At 40.0% G+C, this 15495-nt stretch overlaps 1 protein-coding gene across 1 annotated transcript in view; it reads left to right on the forward strand.

Moving 5' to 3' along the window:
* The window catches only part of LOC142959990 (glucocorticoid receptor-like), a 56926-nt gene extending 41650 nt beyond the window's left edge, over positions 1-15276 (forward strand). The window contains exons 5-10 of the mRNA XM_076101523.1: positions 1693-1809; positions 3739-3981; positions 6193-6337; positions 8826-8956; positions 10551-10708; positions 11197-15276. Of these exons, the coding sequence (XP_075957638.1) occupies positions 1693-1809; positions 3739-3981; positions 6193-6337; positions 8826-8956; positions 10551-10708; positions 11197-11349 (947 nt within the window). The 3' untranslated portion in view covers positions 11350-15276. The remainder of the gene's footprint in view (positions 1-1692; positions 1810-3738; positions 3982-6192; positions 6338-8825; positions 8957-10550; positions 10709-11196) is intronic.
* Positions 15277-15495: the final 219 nt, after the last annotated feature.

Raw genomic sequence — 15495 nt, forward strand, 5'->3', positions numbered from 1 at the left:
CAAAGGTAACTTCAGACGGCTGTTCAGACGGCCAGCATTAAATGTCTGAACAGTGATTGCTCTTACTTTGCTCTTAATTGCACAATTAACACCAATGATTGCCAGTGGTTAAGAACCGTGGTGAATCTAGAATGCATGGCCAAAATAATCTTGTGGTTATTTTGATTATTGCCTTCACAAGACAGTTTTATGGAACATATTTGTAGACGGTGTTCAAAACTGGTTTGAAATTATTAAAAGGAGCATTAAGGATTTTCTGAATACAAAGGCTGTTCTTAATTCTGTATTAATAATATAATTTGAATGTGTAGCACAATGTTTTGCTATCATGTCCATGCACCCCTAGGAAGTAGTGACGCAGGAATACCAACACACACACTGTGTAGTATTATTTTGACATTCTATTATATAGTGCCAGCAGCGATATTGAATGCCCTTTAGTTCAAAAAGCTGCATCAAACACATATTTCAAAGACCAGTAACAATGTGTATGGTCCCAAAGGGCATTTCGTCAAGGCACTGTTGACTTTGTGTAAGGTCTTGTTTCAGCCAACGATGGTTTTTTTTGAGGTCATGCAGAAACTTCTCGGTGTGTGTGTGTGTACATTAAATGAAGGGTTGCTGGAAAGTGGCCGAGGCAGAGCAAGCACATATGCATTGTATTACCCACTATGATGATCTCTGCATCAATTTACAATATAGTGCCAAGTTTCACAGATATAAAAGTCTGCACATTGCAAGGTTTCCATGCCATTATGTATTGTATCCTCTGCTTCTAGCACTGATGGCTATGTAGACCTGCTCTATAATGAGTAATGCTATTATACCAGAAGCAACTAATGAGCAGGCCTTTCACCTTTACTTCTCCATATCTACAGTAATTGGCGATGGGGGAGTATACTATAATTTAGTCATCCAGTCATGCATAAGGGGCATACGCTCTTTGGTAAGAGGTGCCCTTGAACTCACCATTTTTCAGTGATCACATTTTTCAAGATCTCACTTTTTTTAGAATCCAATAGTTGAAAAAAATATAATACCATTTTTAAATCGCTGCCTACGCTTTGTTTTCCACTGCAAAGTCAGCCGCACATGTGAACTTTGTTGGGTTAGTGACTCATCTACCACATCAGCGGTGATTCTAGTTTATTTTGGCAGTTGGATTTCATAGAATGACTTTCATATTGAAACGTAGAAAGATGACCATGGCATGCTGGGCATGACGTTCATGGGACTTCCCCTGATTCATTTGATCTATTTGAGATTTAGCATGTATTAGTATGAACTGAAAAGAATGAACTGTTGCTGGAACGGTAACATTCATGTGACGTTCCTCAGGCTCCGCTACACAAGTACTGTATGTGATAAAAGCAAGACACTGTGGCACTGAAGCACAGGCTACTGCTATTGAACTGCAGTCGACAGTATTTCTTGGGGACTCTGTCTGGTTGTTGGGAAAGAGCTCTGAGCTCATTCTCATGGCTTGTGCCATGTTTCTCAAGTGCAGACTTGAGAAAGTGAAGCTGCCGACACCAGAGGAATGCCACAGGCTTGTCAGGCTTACTGTAGAATCAGCATGCGGTTAGTGTGGTAATAATACATACAGGCCAGGCTAATCCTTCTCAAACCTTCTTAGCTTGCTAATATGTCTCCCTTTTTCACCTTCTCTTCTCGTCCCTCTCCTCTTTACAGGTCAGCACAACTACCTGTGTGCAGGGAGAAATGACTGCATCATTGACAAGATCCGCAGGAAGAACTGTCCAGCCTGCCGCTTCAGGAAATGTCTTAAAGCCGGCATGAACTTGGAAGGTAAACAGTCTGACCCTTCTTTTGCAACCTATGAACAGAAGTGACCATATGGACTGCGGAGGAGTGGCCTAGAGACAACACATATACGACTCGGGTAGCAAAATGTCAATCACAAGGTAGCCGCGCCCTGAAGCATACCCTGCTTTATTGTCTATTTAACTCTAAGCGGGACCATAATTTACAAAATGGACATCATGCTGTGTTGAAGAAGACTTGAGACTAGTGATTGAAACCATAAACTCATGTTTTCTCATAGATGGCCAGTAGAGAGAGTGCAAGTTTAAGGAACAGGATTAGAACTTTTTTTTTCTTTAACTAGTAGCTTGTTGAATTTCCCCATTAATTGAGTGTTATGTTACTGCCACCCACTCTTTCCACGAGGGCCTCCAGTATGTCTGGTTTCTACTTAAACCACCATCGCCCAAGTTAATGGAAAATGTCCAAGTCGCATTAGTTTGAATGTGTCATGTCACCACACCTCCTGCTAAAATGATTGTCTGAGAAAATTGCTTAGAATCATGCTTGTAGCTCAACATGTGTAAAGTGCACTGACTTGCATGATGAAACTAAAGTATAGAACAGTCTATAACAGGCATTAATCAAGCAATAGCTGTCTATTATATCGTTACTGGCACAGAATTGACTTTAAATACGCTGTCTGTTCTTAGACTTCTCAGTGAGTCTAATCCTGTTAACGATGGTTAGTTCATTTGGTTTCATGATTTTTTTTTTTCTGAAAGCTGTATTTCTTTTTTTCCAAAGTGCCCTAAGGGTTTTTGTTGGGGAAGAAATTGTTAGAAACTGTAGTTTTTCATTCTTTATTGATTATTCTAAAAGTAGTTTTGAGTCGTATGCCGGTATAGTAACATGGCAGCCTCAACATGAAATAAACAAACCAGTCAAGTGCATCAGATTACAGACATTGAATAATATATTTATGTGTGGAGGGGAAACATTAAATATGGACGAGCCTTTTGCCATTGCTTTGACCACATCCTTAAATCAACATGGATGATAACACTGCATACATGTCTGAAAGACACTTTCTCTGATATTTTCCTCTTTTGGGGATTTTAGAAAGTCAAAATAACAGATATTGAAAGTGAAGAAATTGCCTCTAGTACAACGCCAATACTGTTTCACCTCTGTGGAAATGGTCTTCTCAAGGAAAGCCTTGAAAGTGAGCACAGATATTCCAAGATGCGACAGCAACAATTCTGAAATTGACAATTTTCTTCAGAGGACCTTGAAAATCTCTGAAAAGTCTTGACTTTTATCTTCATTTTATAGACATTTTGCTCCAAATAAAAGTTGGAAAGGCTGCAGTGCGGACCGACCGGTGTTAGTCACTCACCGGGGGGAACATGTGTGCACCATTGTCTGTGAATGTGCTGTCCTGTACACGTGTGCTGGCATGCAGGCGAGGCAGTATGAGAGCGCCACCTCCTCGCACACACATTGATCAATGCATAAACCACATCCACAGGCCACAGCCTGCTTAAGTGCTTGGAACTTGGCTGTTGCGTTATTTCAGCTGATGCTTCCTTTGGGGCATGAATTTGCCGTCGGTGTTGTGAGACTGCCTGTAGACTCCCACCAGAGAGGCTCTTAGTTGCCATAGAAACGCCAGGGGAGGAAATTAAACAGAGGTGGAGAGAGTAGGAAAAAAACATGTTTTTTCATGGCACCCTCTCCACCCCTGCCATGTTTTGCACATTTAGTGGGAGAAAATGTCAAAACGATGCACAGGTAGTCACAATGTAGACTTACTGTTATAACAATATAAAACATGAGTAGCTGTGCTCCACTTTCATTTTGTCAATTTAGCTAAATAACAAAAGGTATTATAATGACTCACTTCTCACTAATTCCCTTTATCATCTTTCCTTCCCTTCTTTTTCTCCTCCTCTCTCCCGCCGCGTCCTCCAGCGAGGAAAAACAAGAAGCTGACCAAGCTGAAAGTTCCCACCATGCCTGTCCCAGTCATCCCCAGGCCCATGCCCCAACTCGTGCCCACGATGCTGTCTGTGCTCAAGGCCATCGAGCCGGAGGTCATCTACTCGGGCTATGACAGCACTCTGCCCGACACCTCCTCGCGGCTCATGACCACTCTCAACAGGCTCGGGGGACAGCAGGTCATCTCTGCAGTCAAGTGGGCAAAGTCACTGCCAGGTAACGAAACGCTCCTTACCGTGTGTTACTTTAGATAGATGAATATCACTGCTCAAGTGTGTCACTGGGAGTATTTCCAGCTTGTTATTGAGACTAATGTGGAGTGAAGTGGGCCAAGTCACTGATGGAAAATGAAGTCATTTGTTACTTTTAATACACGCAGCTGGAAGAGGGAATTACATCATTTTTATATCAAATGGAAAGTTTGCCGTTTGTTTACTAGACGCTTAGTACACAATTGCATAGCTTCCACTCTTGCCCTACAGGTAATTGAGCGTGTGCTCGTCAGCATTCCTCAATGAAACTCAAGAACACGAGTAGCTGCAAGTTAACTTGCGAAATACTGTAAATATTATAATTTCCTATCCGGAAATAACCTCCGCTGTGTGTATTTCACGGATGTTTGGGAAGCCAAACGACCTCTTTCTTTACTTTTCACCCTGTAACTCACCCACCACTCTTTTCACCTTCTCTGGGAACGTTGGCATTGGCAGTGGGAATACCATGATGCTGAATAGTTTAATCAATAATAATGTGTCATATTTTAATTGTTCTAATGTGTGAGTCAAATCTAAATGAACGTAACGGTAACATTTCTCTATGAGGTAAATGTGGTACTGCCTAACAGTACATTTTGCCCCGCTTGTATTTCACCGCTGTTTCTGACCGTGAGTAGCCAGTTACTTATTTTAATTGGTGCAGTGGTGGCAATAGTGGATGTATTTAACTTAAAGTCAATTTAATGAAACTGTAACGTGGTTGAGGAACAGTCTCCATTTAATACTGATGCCTCTATATGACTTGCATAAGTAAACAAGACCATTACTTCTACATTAGTCACTCTCAAGGCTTGTTATTGGTGCCACTGGGCCGGATTACGCACAATTCAGATGAAATCATGCAGGTTCACCAGAAATGCCTTCAGCTCACGCTCCAGGACTGCGCAGAGCAGACTGTCGGACCCTGCTGCAGTAAAGAGGTTTTCTAAAGGGACTCTGCTGCTCGGAAACACTACCGCCTTTTTTCCACAGGGACCACCAAAATCAACACAAAATGAAAGTTCCTTGTAGTAGTTTTAAGACTGTACACAATGTTTTTTTCTGCATGATTCCTCTTGGCAGTGGAGCCAAAGAACAACAGATTATCAGCAACCATCTAAGAAACATCTGTAATGGCTGAATCCGTAATTACAGTTAGAACAGGCTTATGAAAGAAAAATGCAGTTTAGAAACCCAACCTCTCCAGAGTACTTTGATCAAGTCTTGACCAAAGATATCTTTTTGAATGTACATAAATATGATGTTAAAGGAGATGTTTCTACAGCATCAGTTTCTCTTTTTCATCTCAAAGCAAGTCCGATTACTACATTAATTGTGTCATCTTGACTTATTTGAGGTTAGTAGTTTTGCAAAACTTTATGTGGCAGACTATTTTACAGTTTCATCACACAGTCGCACTGTGTATTTTTCTTTTTTTTTTACTGTTGTCCCACCCAGATAACTTGCATTCATGTTATACACGTCAAGTGCTGAGTTATCCTCTCTCTCTCTCTCTCTCTCTCTCTCTCTCTCTCTCTCTCTCTCTCTCTCTCTCTCTCTCTCTCTCTCTCTCTCTCTCTCTCTCTCTCTCTCTCTCTCTCTCTCTCTCTCTCTTTCTCTTTCTTTTTGCTGTGATCTCTCTCTCTTTTTGCTGTGATCTCTCTCTCTCTTTGCTGTGATCTCTCTCTCTCTTTGCTGTGATCTCTCTCTCTCTTTGCTGTGATCTCTCTGTGACAGTATGGTGAGGGACAAATCTGGCTCCAATCTTTCAGTGTGTGCCTTGGGATGTCAGTTTAACTAGATCACCCCATTTTGCATTGCGAGAGCTGGCTTTTCTCTTCTTCAATGTTTCTATATGTATTTAAAAAAACACTATATTTATGCTCTGCTTTTTAATAATAGAGACAGAATAGGTGAATAGTATCACTGGCAGCAACATACGCCATCACCCAAATACAGTGAATCGTTATTTTCAAGCTGCAAAAACAAATGAATCTTGCACGTTTAATAATTACTGTTGAGCAACAATGTTTAAAGACCAACTAAATGAATGAATGCTCAAATGTAATAGTCTTTTTTTAGTGTTGTATCATTAGCTGCTTATTATGACCTCTGTCTGGCTGGATTTCTCTCTGTGTATGTATTTCTGACCCACTTCATCTGACCTTCCTAGGTTTCCGCAACCTGCACCTGGATGACCAGATGACATTGCTGCAGTGCTCCTGGCTGTTCCTCATGTCCTTCAGTCTTGGTTGGAGGTCTTATGAGCAGTGCAACGGTAGCATGCTCTGCTTCGCCCCTGATCTCGTCATCAACAAGTGCGTACTGCGGCCGGCTGTTGTGCAGTCCTTTCTTCAGCATGACCTTCTGTTAGACAGTTTTGCATTTGCTCATTTCAGGAGGTCAATCTGACCTCATTACGTGGCTTACTCACTCGCTCATCTATCGGTTCATGATTCAGCTTGTCAAGAATAGAAGTCCGGTCATTGGCTCTAGGAGCAGTACCTACAGTATATTAGTCATTTGGTAGTTTCTGTGTGTTAAATTGTTAAATTGGATGAAAAGAAGCAGCCGGCGACATTATGGATGAGGAAGCACATGGCTGCCTCCAATAGTGGAGCTATGACACAGACTGTGGCACAGGGGATCTAAAGGCTTATTTGCCAGCTTAACATAAAAACTGGAAGCAGAGGGAAAAATGTAGCCTGGCTCTGACTATAGTTTATAAATATACCTACAAGCACCTTCAAAGGTCACGGATTAACATGTTGTATCTCGTTTGTTTATTTTTTTCGTAATTATAAGAAGATTAGTAGTGATTTATATATGTAAATGTTTTGTAATACACACTAAAAAGCACAACCAGGAAAGCACATTCCTCAAACAGGAAGAAGAGAATACATCAGTGACACGCTGAACCATTGAGTAAATAACCTTTTGTGCTACCTTGAAGCCACAGAGAGACAGCTCAGGTATAATTGCAGTGTGACAATTACAAAGCCACATTACTTAAAGAATCACCGGCGGCAGAAATTGATTGTGCTTTGAAGATATCTGTGCTTACCGCAGTCTTTGTGGTCCCTGGAGGAAACGGGATAAAGCAGAGGCTCATCTCCCGGTAGCTTGTCTGTTCCTGTCGCACTCGTTCTAGCTTATGAAGGTCAGACTTTAAATACTTGAGACATTATCCCACTTTGTCCATTATCTTTGATATTAATTAAACCCCTTCACATCTTAGTGGGCTTTTGCTGATTGTCACATATTAAGAGATAAATGAGTATCTACAACGTGTGGGATAGTTAAATTCATTAGATGATCTAATGTAACCGAGATAGAATGATCATTTTGATTTAATCGACAACTACAGCTTCCATCTAGCGGTGGGTGTGATACAGATGTGATACAGTACCAGCATCATTTATTTTTTATTTTTTTACAAAAGCATAAATAAAACGCAGCATAAAATTTGGAGTCACCCATTTCCATTTAAATTTTCATATATAACTTTATGCACATTCTCTGACACTTTGAAAATGAAAATACAAAAGCCATTTGACATTTCCTTTTCAAAGACAAACTCTGCTCTATGGTTGACAATATTCATGTTAATTTAAATGGGAAAATGGAAAAGCATTGCGCTCGATTGCAGTTACATTTCAATGCTTTAACGCAGCGCATTTGCATTGTCAAGTTCGAGCAACCTGTCGGTCATTTTCAGAAGGCGGCACTTAGTGCGCTGGATCTATTCACCGACTGGAAGCAGCATTGTTTATCTGCCTGGGCAAAATGGCAGCTGCTAGGCTGGCGCAAGTGATTGCAGTTTAGCTAATCAGCTAGATAATGATTAACCCAGTAAACGCTCATGACAGAGCAGAGTATTTGCTCTGCTCTGTCACTGACATCGATCGAGATGAGGTTCTGTGTTGTGTTAGATAAAGTTCCGGTGGTTAGCCTTTCCAAGAATGACTGACGGGTTGCTGGGACTTGTATATTCTTGAATATTGTAAAGCAGGGTTAGTCTTTGAAAATGAAATTTTCAAAATGTCAGAGAATAATGCATGAAGCTATCTTAGAATGAAAATGGATATTTCCATTTAAATTTAAATTGTGATTTAAATGATACTTCTAAAAATGCTATGTTCATTTATAATATTTATATTGCATTTTAGTTTTCAACTTTTAATTTACATTTCAATATGTCAATCGGCTTTTCCATTTCCATTTTAATATTGTCAGATAATTCCCATGATATAAGTGAAAATGCAAATAGCGTTTTTATTTAAATGTTGACCCAATTAATGCATAATGTTTTTAGGAAATGGAAATTCTTTTATGGGGTTACATTTTCACAGTAATGTAGTCTGCGGAATGCTTTCATAGACTCTCTCTCAAGGGTCCCATCAAACCAGAGAGGGGTAAAAACAGATAAGGAAGGTGAAGAGGTCCTTACCGGTTACACTGCAGTTGGTCACGATGACTAGAGGGCTCTAAACCACAGGCTATGTATCAGGTGAATGCGCTGTATTGATTTTAAAAGGTAGAAAGTAATGTGCACTGTGTGTAAATGGAAGGGAGGTGTGAAAATCCATGGGGACGGATTTCACAACATTTCACAGTCTGGTTTTCTCCTTCACGGTTGAAGTGCTTTACCTGCTGGGGTAGTTTATTTAGAATGTATTAACAGGATGAGTGAAAGAGCTGTAAGTCTAATCTATATGTCTTTGCTTTCTTTCTGTTTATTCCCCCTCTGACTACATGTCCGTTCTACACTTCTCCCTCACCTCTACTCTCTCCCTATGCTCTCAGAGAGCGTATGAAGCTGCCCTTCATGACCGACCAGTGTGAGCAGATGCTTACAATCTGTAATGAGTTCGTCAGACTGCAGGTGTCCTATGACGAGTACCTGTGCATGAAGGTCCTGTTACTGCTCAGCACAGGTAACGAAACACGCTTCTGTTTTCAAACTTCACGAACTTGCCAATTTTTCTGGGATTTAAAACACGCCTCATATGTAACACTGCTGCGGCCTTTTCATTGCAATGTCAGAGGATATTGATCTACACATGCAAAACCTGCAAGTCTATTAATACAAAGGTGGATAATAACTCTTCATTACACTACAAACGAATGATCTGTATCTGTTTCTGTCAAAAGATCCTTTTTATTCTTTTCTTCGGGGGCTTTTTGTAACAACCTTATCGCTCCGCCCAGTTTTCAGCTTTCCTGAAAACAGTTTTTCTGTGAAAGTACAGTCTGTTCATCTTCTGTAGTCACTGTTTCAGTTGAAAAGATCTTCAAGTGTCCAACAGGTACTTCATCTCTGCAGACATTTGTTATCCCCATTAACAGCGAGCTGCCTTGTCTTGTAACCGCATTTTTTGAAAAGTTATAAAATGCTCTGTCTAAGAGACTAAGAGTTGAATTAGTTCATCTTTCTGCCTCTAATGCCAGTGGATAAAATACAACTTGCTGTCTGGCTTGCTATGTAAAGGAGGTAAAATGTTCAGCAGCTCTCCCTTCTCTTACTTTCTGAAGAGGTGAAATAATAGTTATAAAATCAGTGGGCTACCAGTTCAGCTTTGTAATTACCAACCCTTAAAAAAGCTGTACACAGCATGATAAACTTATTACTAAATCTGGCTTTTTTTTTTTTTCCCAATTATGTAAACTAGGAGAGCGTTCTTCCTTCTGCCTCACTCTCAGTGAGTGGCAGGGGAAAGGATGCACTTTAGAGGCGACGTGCACGTTACGCAGAGGAGATGACATTTCCATGCAGAGCTTGCATTTTCGTACCTGAGAGCTATTTCCATTTGTTCCCCTAAGGAACGGAAATACTAACTTGTCAGGACAACTGGTTTGAGCTGTTTTAATAATCCCTTTGTGGCATTACATAATCTTTAGGCCAGTCACTGTGGCTGAGCCTGGGATATGCCAGGCACCAGACTGACAAGGAGTCTGCGATGTGTTGACATGGTCGTTATGACATCTCCATATTGATATTTTTCAGCTGTTTTCGCATTCAAAATAAGCAGAGTTTGTGATTGTTATGAGGTGTTTGTCCAAACATTTACAGCTACTCGTAGATTCCCATCCAGCCCACACCAGTTAGGGAACACACGACACAGTAGCTATTGATGTAGCCTTTTAGTTCTGCATATTTTCCACTGCCCACAGCGTTCTGGTTAGGAGGGTATGTGCTTACATGTGTGTGTGTTTAACCCGTGTCTCTTGAGGGTCCTTGTTGGGGTCCCACACAGGAAGTTTTAATGAATTATTAATCTAGTCTTTGTGTGTTGCAGGATACAACTAAATAAAGAACAGACTAAGACATATAGGAACATTACTGATGGATTTTCAGTTTGAGACGGATGTTTGAATTTTCCAGCTGTGCAGATGGCAGAGCAGATATACTGTATATAATGTGTCTACGGGGTATCAAAGTAACCAGCTAACTTTTATATTGATGTGTCTCTTGGTGTGTTTGTTTGTGTGTGTGTGTGCGCGCGTGTGTTTGTGCGTGTGCATACACAGTACCAAAAGATGGACTGAAAAGCCAGGCGGTGTTTGACGAGATCAGGATGACGTACATCAAGGAACTGGGAAAAGCCATTGTCAAGAGAGAGGAGAACGCTAGTCAGAACTGGCAGCGTTTCTACCAGCTAACGAAGCTACTGGACTCCATGCAGGAGGTTAGAGAAACACAGGCACTCACACTGATATGTACTGCATGCAAAGTGTTTTTCCTCTTCTTGTTTCTATATAGGATTTGCTACATGTAAAAAGCTATATACACATTTGCTTTCAGATCTATAACGAGTACAAAGGCTTCCTTTTATGTCTTTTTTTTCATACCAGCCTTTGTTTTGCTTTCATATCTTGCGGTTGAAGTGCATCAATAACTTGGAGTTCCACTGAGTTCCCTGCACCATGCTAATTAGTGTAAAAGCCTGAAGAGTACACTCATAGATCCCACTAAGTGCGTCACTGTATGGTCCGGTTGAATCTGTTGCAAGCGTTCTCTGCCAGTCGTCTGTACAGCCTTATATAGCAGAAGTTAAGACCTACTGTAGACCCCAGGTTGAATTAAGGTGTATCCAGCAAATCAAAAAGTTGTTGTTTTGTAATATCTAATATTCTAATATCTGTCTGTCTCTGCCTCCCTGGATGTCTCCTCCAGATGGTCGAGGGTCTTCTCCAGATCTGTTTCTACACGTTTGTGAATAAAACCCTCAGTGTGGAATTCCCCGAGATGCTGGCAGAGATCATCACCAACCAGTTACCAAAATTCAAAGACGGGAGCGTCAAGCCTCTGCTGTTTCATCAGAAATGACTGCCTTAAACTGTGAAGCAATGCCTTAAATCCTGCCCTGCCCTTGTACCTTTCCGGGGCCCCAAGCTTTTGCCCCAAGCCCTAAGCCCTAAGCCTTTGCCTGTTCGCCTCCTCATCACTAGGATGCAATTGCTTCGTTTTCCCGGGCCCCCTTTAGGAATTGGCCACACCCCCCTCCAGGCCTCAGCCATTCAGCCTAATTTTGGAGCACAATACCTCTTCATGCCTCCCAATCTGGCACCAGGTTGGGCCAAACTAGGGTAGGACATCCAACCACCGACCTGTTGCCCTTTTTCTTGGCTAACCAAGAAGAAGTTGTCCTCCAGGGGAAACATGTAGGCTCTGAATGTCTTGTGGACAGGATGCATTTTTGCGGGATCTATTTTTTAAATGTATTTTTCCAACCCCCCCGTCACCCTTTCCTCCGTCCAGGCTCTCTGTCCTCAGGTTTCTGATGCTGTATATTTTGTTGGCCGCCTGCCTCCAGTGTTTTATTGCTGTTTTACTGACGAGCTTACATCTAGAAACACCTTTTCCACCCCTAATATACTGTCCAACTCGCCGGTTTAGTAGCTTATTGAAGCTCCTGCCAAGCTCGAGCCTACTGTTCCTCTGCTCACCTGCCCAGCTCGTCTCCGTTTGCCCTTCCCATCTCTACTGCGCAGAGAATGTAGTGAGTGTTCGCTTTATTGTGGTTTCCAGAGGACGGTTAGCAATGAAGAGGGGATAAACGACAACACAGGAAAATTTGAAACATGACATGAGAGAATCATTTTTTTTCTTTTTCTTCTGGACCCAAGGACAATGTGGGCTGTTTTCAGCTGAAATGATGTGAATCAGATTTATATACATGACCAATGTAAGAAAAACAACAGCGAGGGGAATATCCATGTATTTTATGCAGACGCGCTTTTCTGACCACACATGCAAAAGTCACGCTTACACACAAACATTCAAAGTATTCACGGACACATTCACTCAATGAAATGTTTACACAGGGATTCTGACAAGGGAAAAACAGTGCCTTTTAGCTTTTAAAGCTCTTCATAGCCATCCTCTCTAAACCGTGGTTTTTTTTATTTTTTTTTTTTTATATGAATCTTAACCTTGACAAACACATTTTTTCTGTTTTTGTTTTTCCATGCTGGCAATTTCTGTTTTTAATCTGAGCAGCGCTCTCTGTTCTGTTTCCTAGACATGTATGCAATCATACTTCGGTTCTAGTTTAGTTAATGGTTTCATACAACTTTACTTTAAAATGTAGTTTTATGAATTTACCTTGCCAGACTGCCCGTTCCCGCCCTAGAAACAGTAAAGTCAAATAGAATTAAAAATGATTTCATGGTGTATTGTTGTCAAATAAGGACATTTTCTAGACAATTCTCAACTCTCTAAAAATTGTATTAACTGACGAACTTCTTTTTTTCCCTAGACATAATTAACTTCAGCAAAAAAAATATATATATATATTATTTGTGACAAAAGCATTGTTTCACTCAAAATACCATTTTAAATTAAATATACCTTTTATCTCAAATTGTTTGCACAAACAGGAAGTGGTTTATTCTTAAGATGTTGAGCTAAACATGGCTGCAAAGGTAATTATATTATATATATATATATTTGTTTTGTATATGAGAGATAAAAATAGAGACACCCATAATGTATGGAACCTCTGTTCTTTGCGCAAGATGTCACCTCTAAAGTTGAAATATTTTTGAAAGAAGATGCAGTTTGGTCCAAATAATTTGTGAATCAAAGCTCAGGCTATGAATGACTACATCACTTTGATGTGTTCCACTAGTGCCAAATGTTAAATCAAGTTTTTGTATGTCTTTTTCCTGGAGATGTGAAAGAGTGATTATTCAGTTCTGATGTGGTTTTTGAAATGTTGCTTGAGGGTGCTCATGTATGAGGAAGATATTGGTTTCAGTGTCACACCTACACCAGCTTAAAAGTACGGATTGTTATCGTCCAAGTTAAGTGTATAAGAGGCTTTGTTCTTTTTCGAGATGCACAAAATATTGTATTTTTGAAATTGCAAAGTAAGCAGTAATATCCACTGCTGTCAAACAGGTGGTGGTCAGCATTTGGTCCATTTCTAATGTAAAACATGTTTGTGCCTGCTTATGTTGTGACAAAAGCAAAACCCATTGACAGTGCAGTTGTACATTAGCTTCAGCTCTGGAAGCGCAAACATAATGCTCCTCCCCCCCCCCCCCCTTGTAGTTCTATTTTCCTTAGTGTAACTGCTTCAAAATATTGACCGTACAGATTTTCAGCTGTTGACTCTGAATGGTACTCCTCCACTGCAGTTGAGAGACCAGGTGGTAAGTTGAACATGGAGACCGTCTCTGGACGCATACAAGCCGCTATTCAGTAAGATTAATAATGTTTTATCAACCATTCTGTCAAAGGATGGTTGCTCACCGTAGTGTGGTTTGCTGTACAGTGCAGGCTTTAAGCTTCACAGGCTAACTCGGTCTCGTGGCCTTGCGCTGTAAAGAACATCGGCTTGATGCCCCTCATGTCAATGTTGATTATTTTGGGAAAGATTTGACCGTCTCATTTGTTTGGGTGACTTTTGCATACAGTATTATAGTTGTTTCCAGGTGGTGGTGCCTCAGAAAACCAGCTTTAACGTTTAGATGTAACCATATCCATGCTCATTCTAAAGGGCCATAGGTGTATATAGCAGCGCCGACATATCCAGTGCAATGTAAACAGTGTCTATTATTACAAAATATTTTTACATGGACGTAACCGCTACGCTTTGTTCTCTTTTACCTTTCAATGACATGTAAAGGCCTTTCGAAAGGGAGACAGAGAGCCATAGAAATGCACGTCGAATCAGGAAATAGATGAAACCTTAACAAATATCGATGCTTTTGGAGATTGATCTATTGTGAAAAAAATATATATATATTTAATGTAAAAAAATTAAAAAAGACAATTTTTTTTCTGCGATTTTGAATAAATCAGCTTGATCCACTTTGATATTAATAATTTGACCCAATCCTTTTTGTACATTGAGAGAGTCAAGAAAGTAAATATTTTTGGTCCTGTTGGTTTGTGTTTGATAAAGGTAGACGTGTTGAATACATTAGGAAGTGTTAAACATGTTTGTCTTGTGAAGTAAATGTAAATTCTACGAGTCAATGGGAATGTCAATATGAATCCTCACTGTGTTTTAAAGTTATAAGGAAACGAAGGAGAGGAGAGGGGTGGAAGGGTCAGACGGACTGGAGGAGCTTTTTGAGTTCTATAAGAGTGACCAAAGCAGCGGAGAAGAAAAAAGATTTAACAAACGAAAAGAAGTATTCAAGCAGTTACATTTTAAGTAGCAATTATTATCCAACTTCTAGTACTTCATCTTTTTTTTGAAAGGTATCTTTTGTAAATGTCCAGGCTTTGGATCCCGTGTATATTGCTGTGAGGATTTACTGGTCACTTTAAAATAGAAAACGTAACAAAAAAAAAAAAGTTGAGCCTCCACGTGAAAGTAAATCTACCAGAGCGTGATGGAATTGCACTACCCTCATACTGGTTGATAAAGTCTATTTTGTATAAAATACATGCAAATATTATCTTTAAAGATTAAGGGCAGATCATGTTTCACTGGTACATATGGCTATGGCTTTCATTGGTCCGTTATGTTCGTATTTCAGTTATGTAATTGTAATCCAATGTAAAAACAAACAAAAGATATAAAATGTTTGTTTAAAAAAAACAAGTTTGTTTTACTTCTGTATTACACCTCTTCTGTAGTCAGTGTCGATATTTTCACCTATTTGATTAAATGTTGAATTAAGTTATCTGTGTGGTTCTTTGACATTGGATTTGACTTTGTGTTGAAAGTGGAGATTCGGAGGAACTGATTTCTCTTTAGTTCAAACATCTTACACAATAAAGTTTCCTATTTTTCAATGCTCACCTCCAGTGGTTTTATTTTTTCTCTAGATTTAAGTTGTTAAAAGTAGCATGGAAATGTTGAGGATTATACCAAAGTGTAAAAATGGAAAATCTAAAGCAATAGTTTGTTATTTCGGGAACGTTCTGATACTTATAGTATGTTATAAAATACAAAAATGTCATTGTATGGCATGTCATAGTATAGTCAGAAAAATGTCAATGGTATGATGTCAT

Source organism: Anarhichas minor, unplaced genomic scaffold (assembly GCF_050575085.1).
Source record: "Anarhichas minor isolate MPS153535 unplaced genomic scaffold, ASM5057508v1 ptg000027l, whole genome shotgun sequence".
Taxonomy (NCBI): domain Eukaryota; kingdom Metazoa; phylum Chordata; class Actinopteri; order Perciformes; family Anarhichadidae; genus Anarhichas; species Anarhichas minor.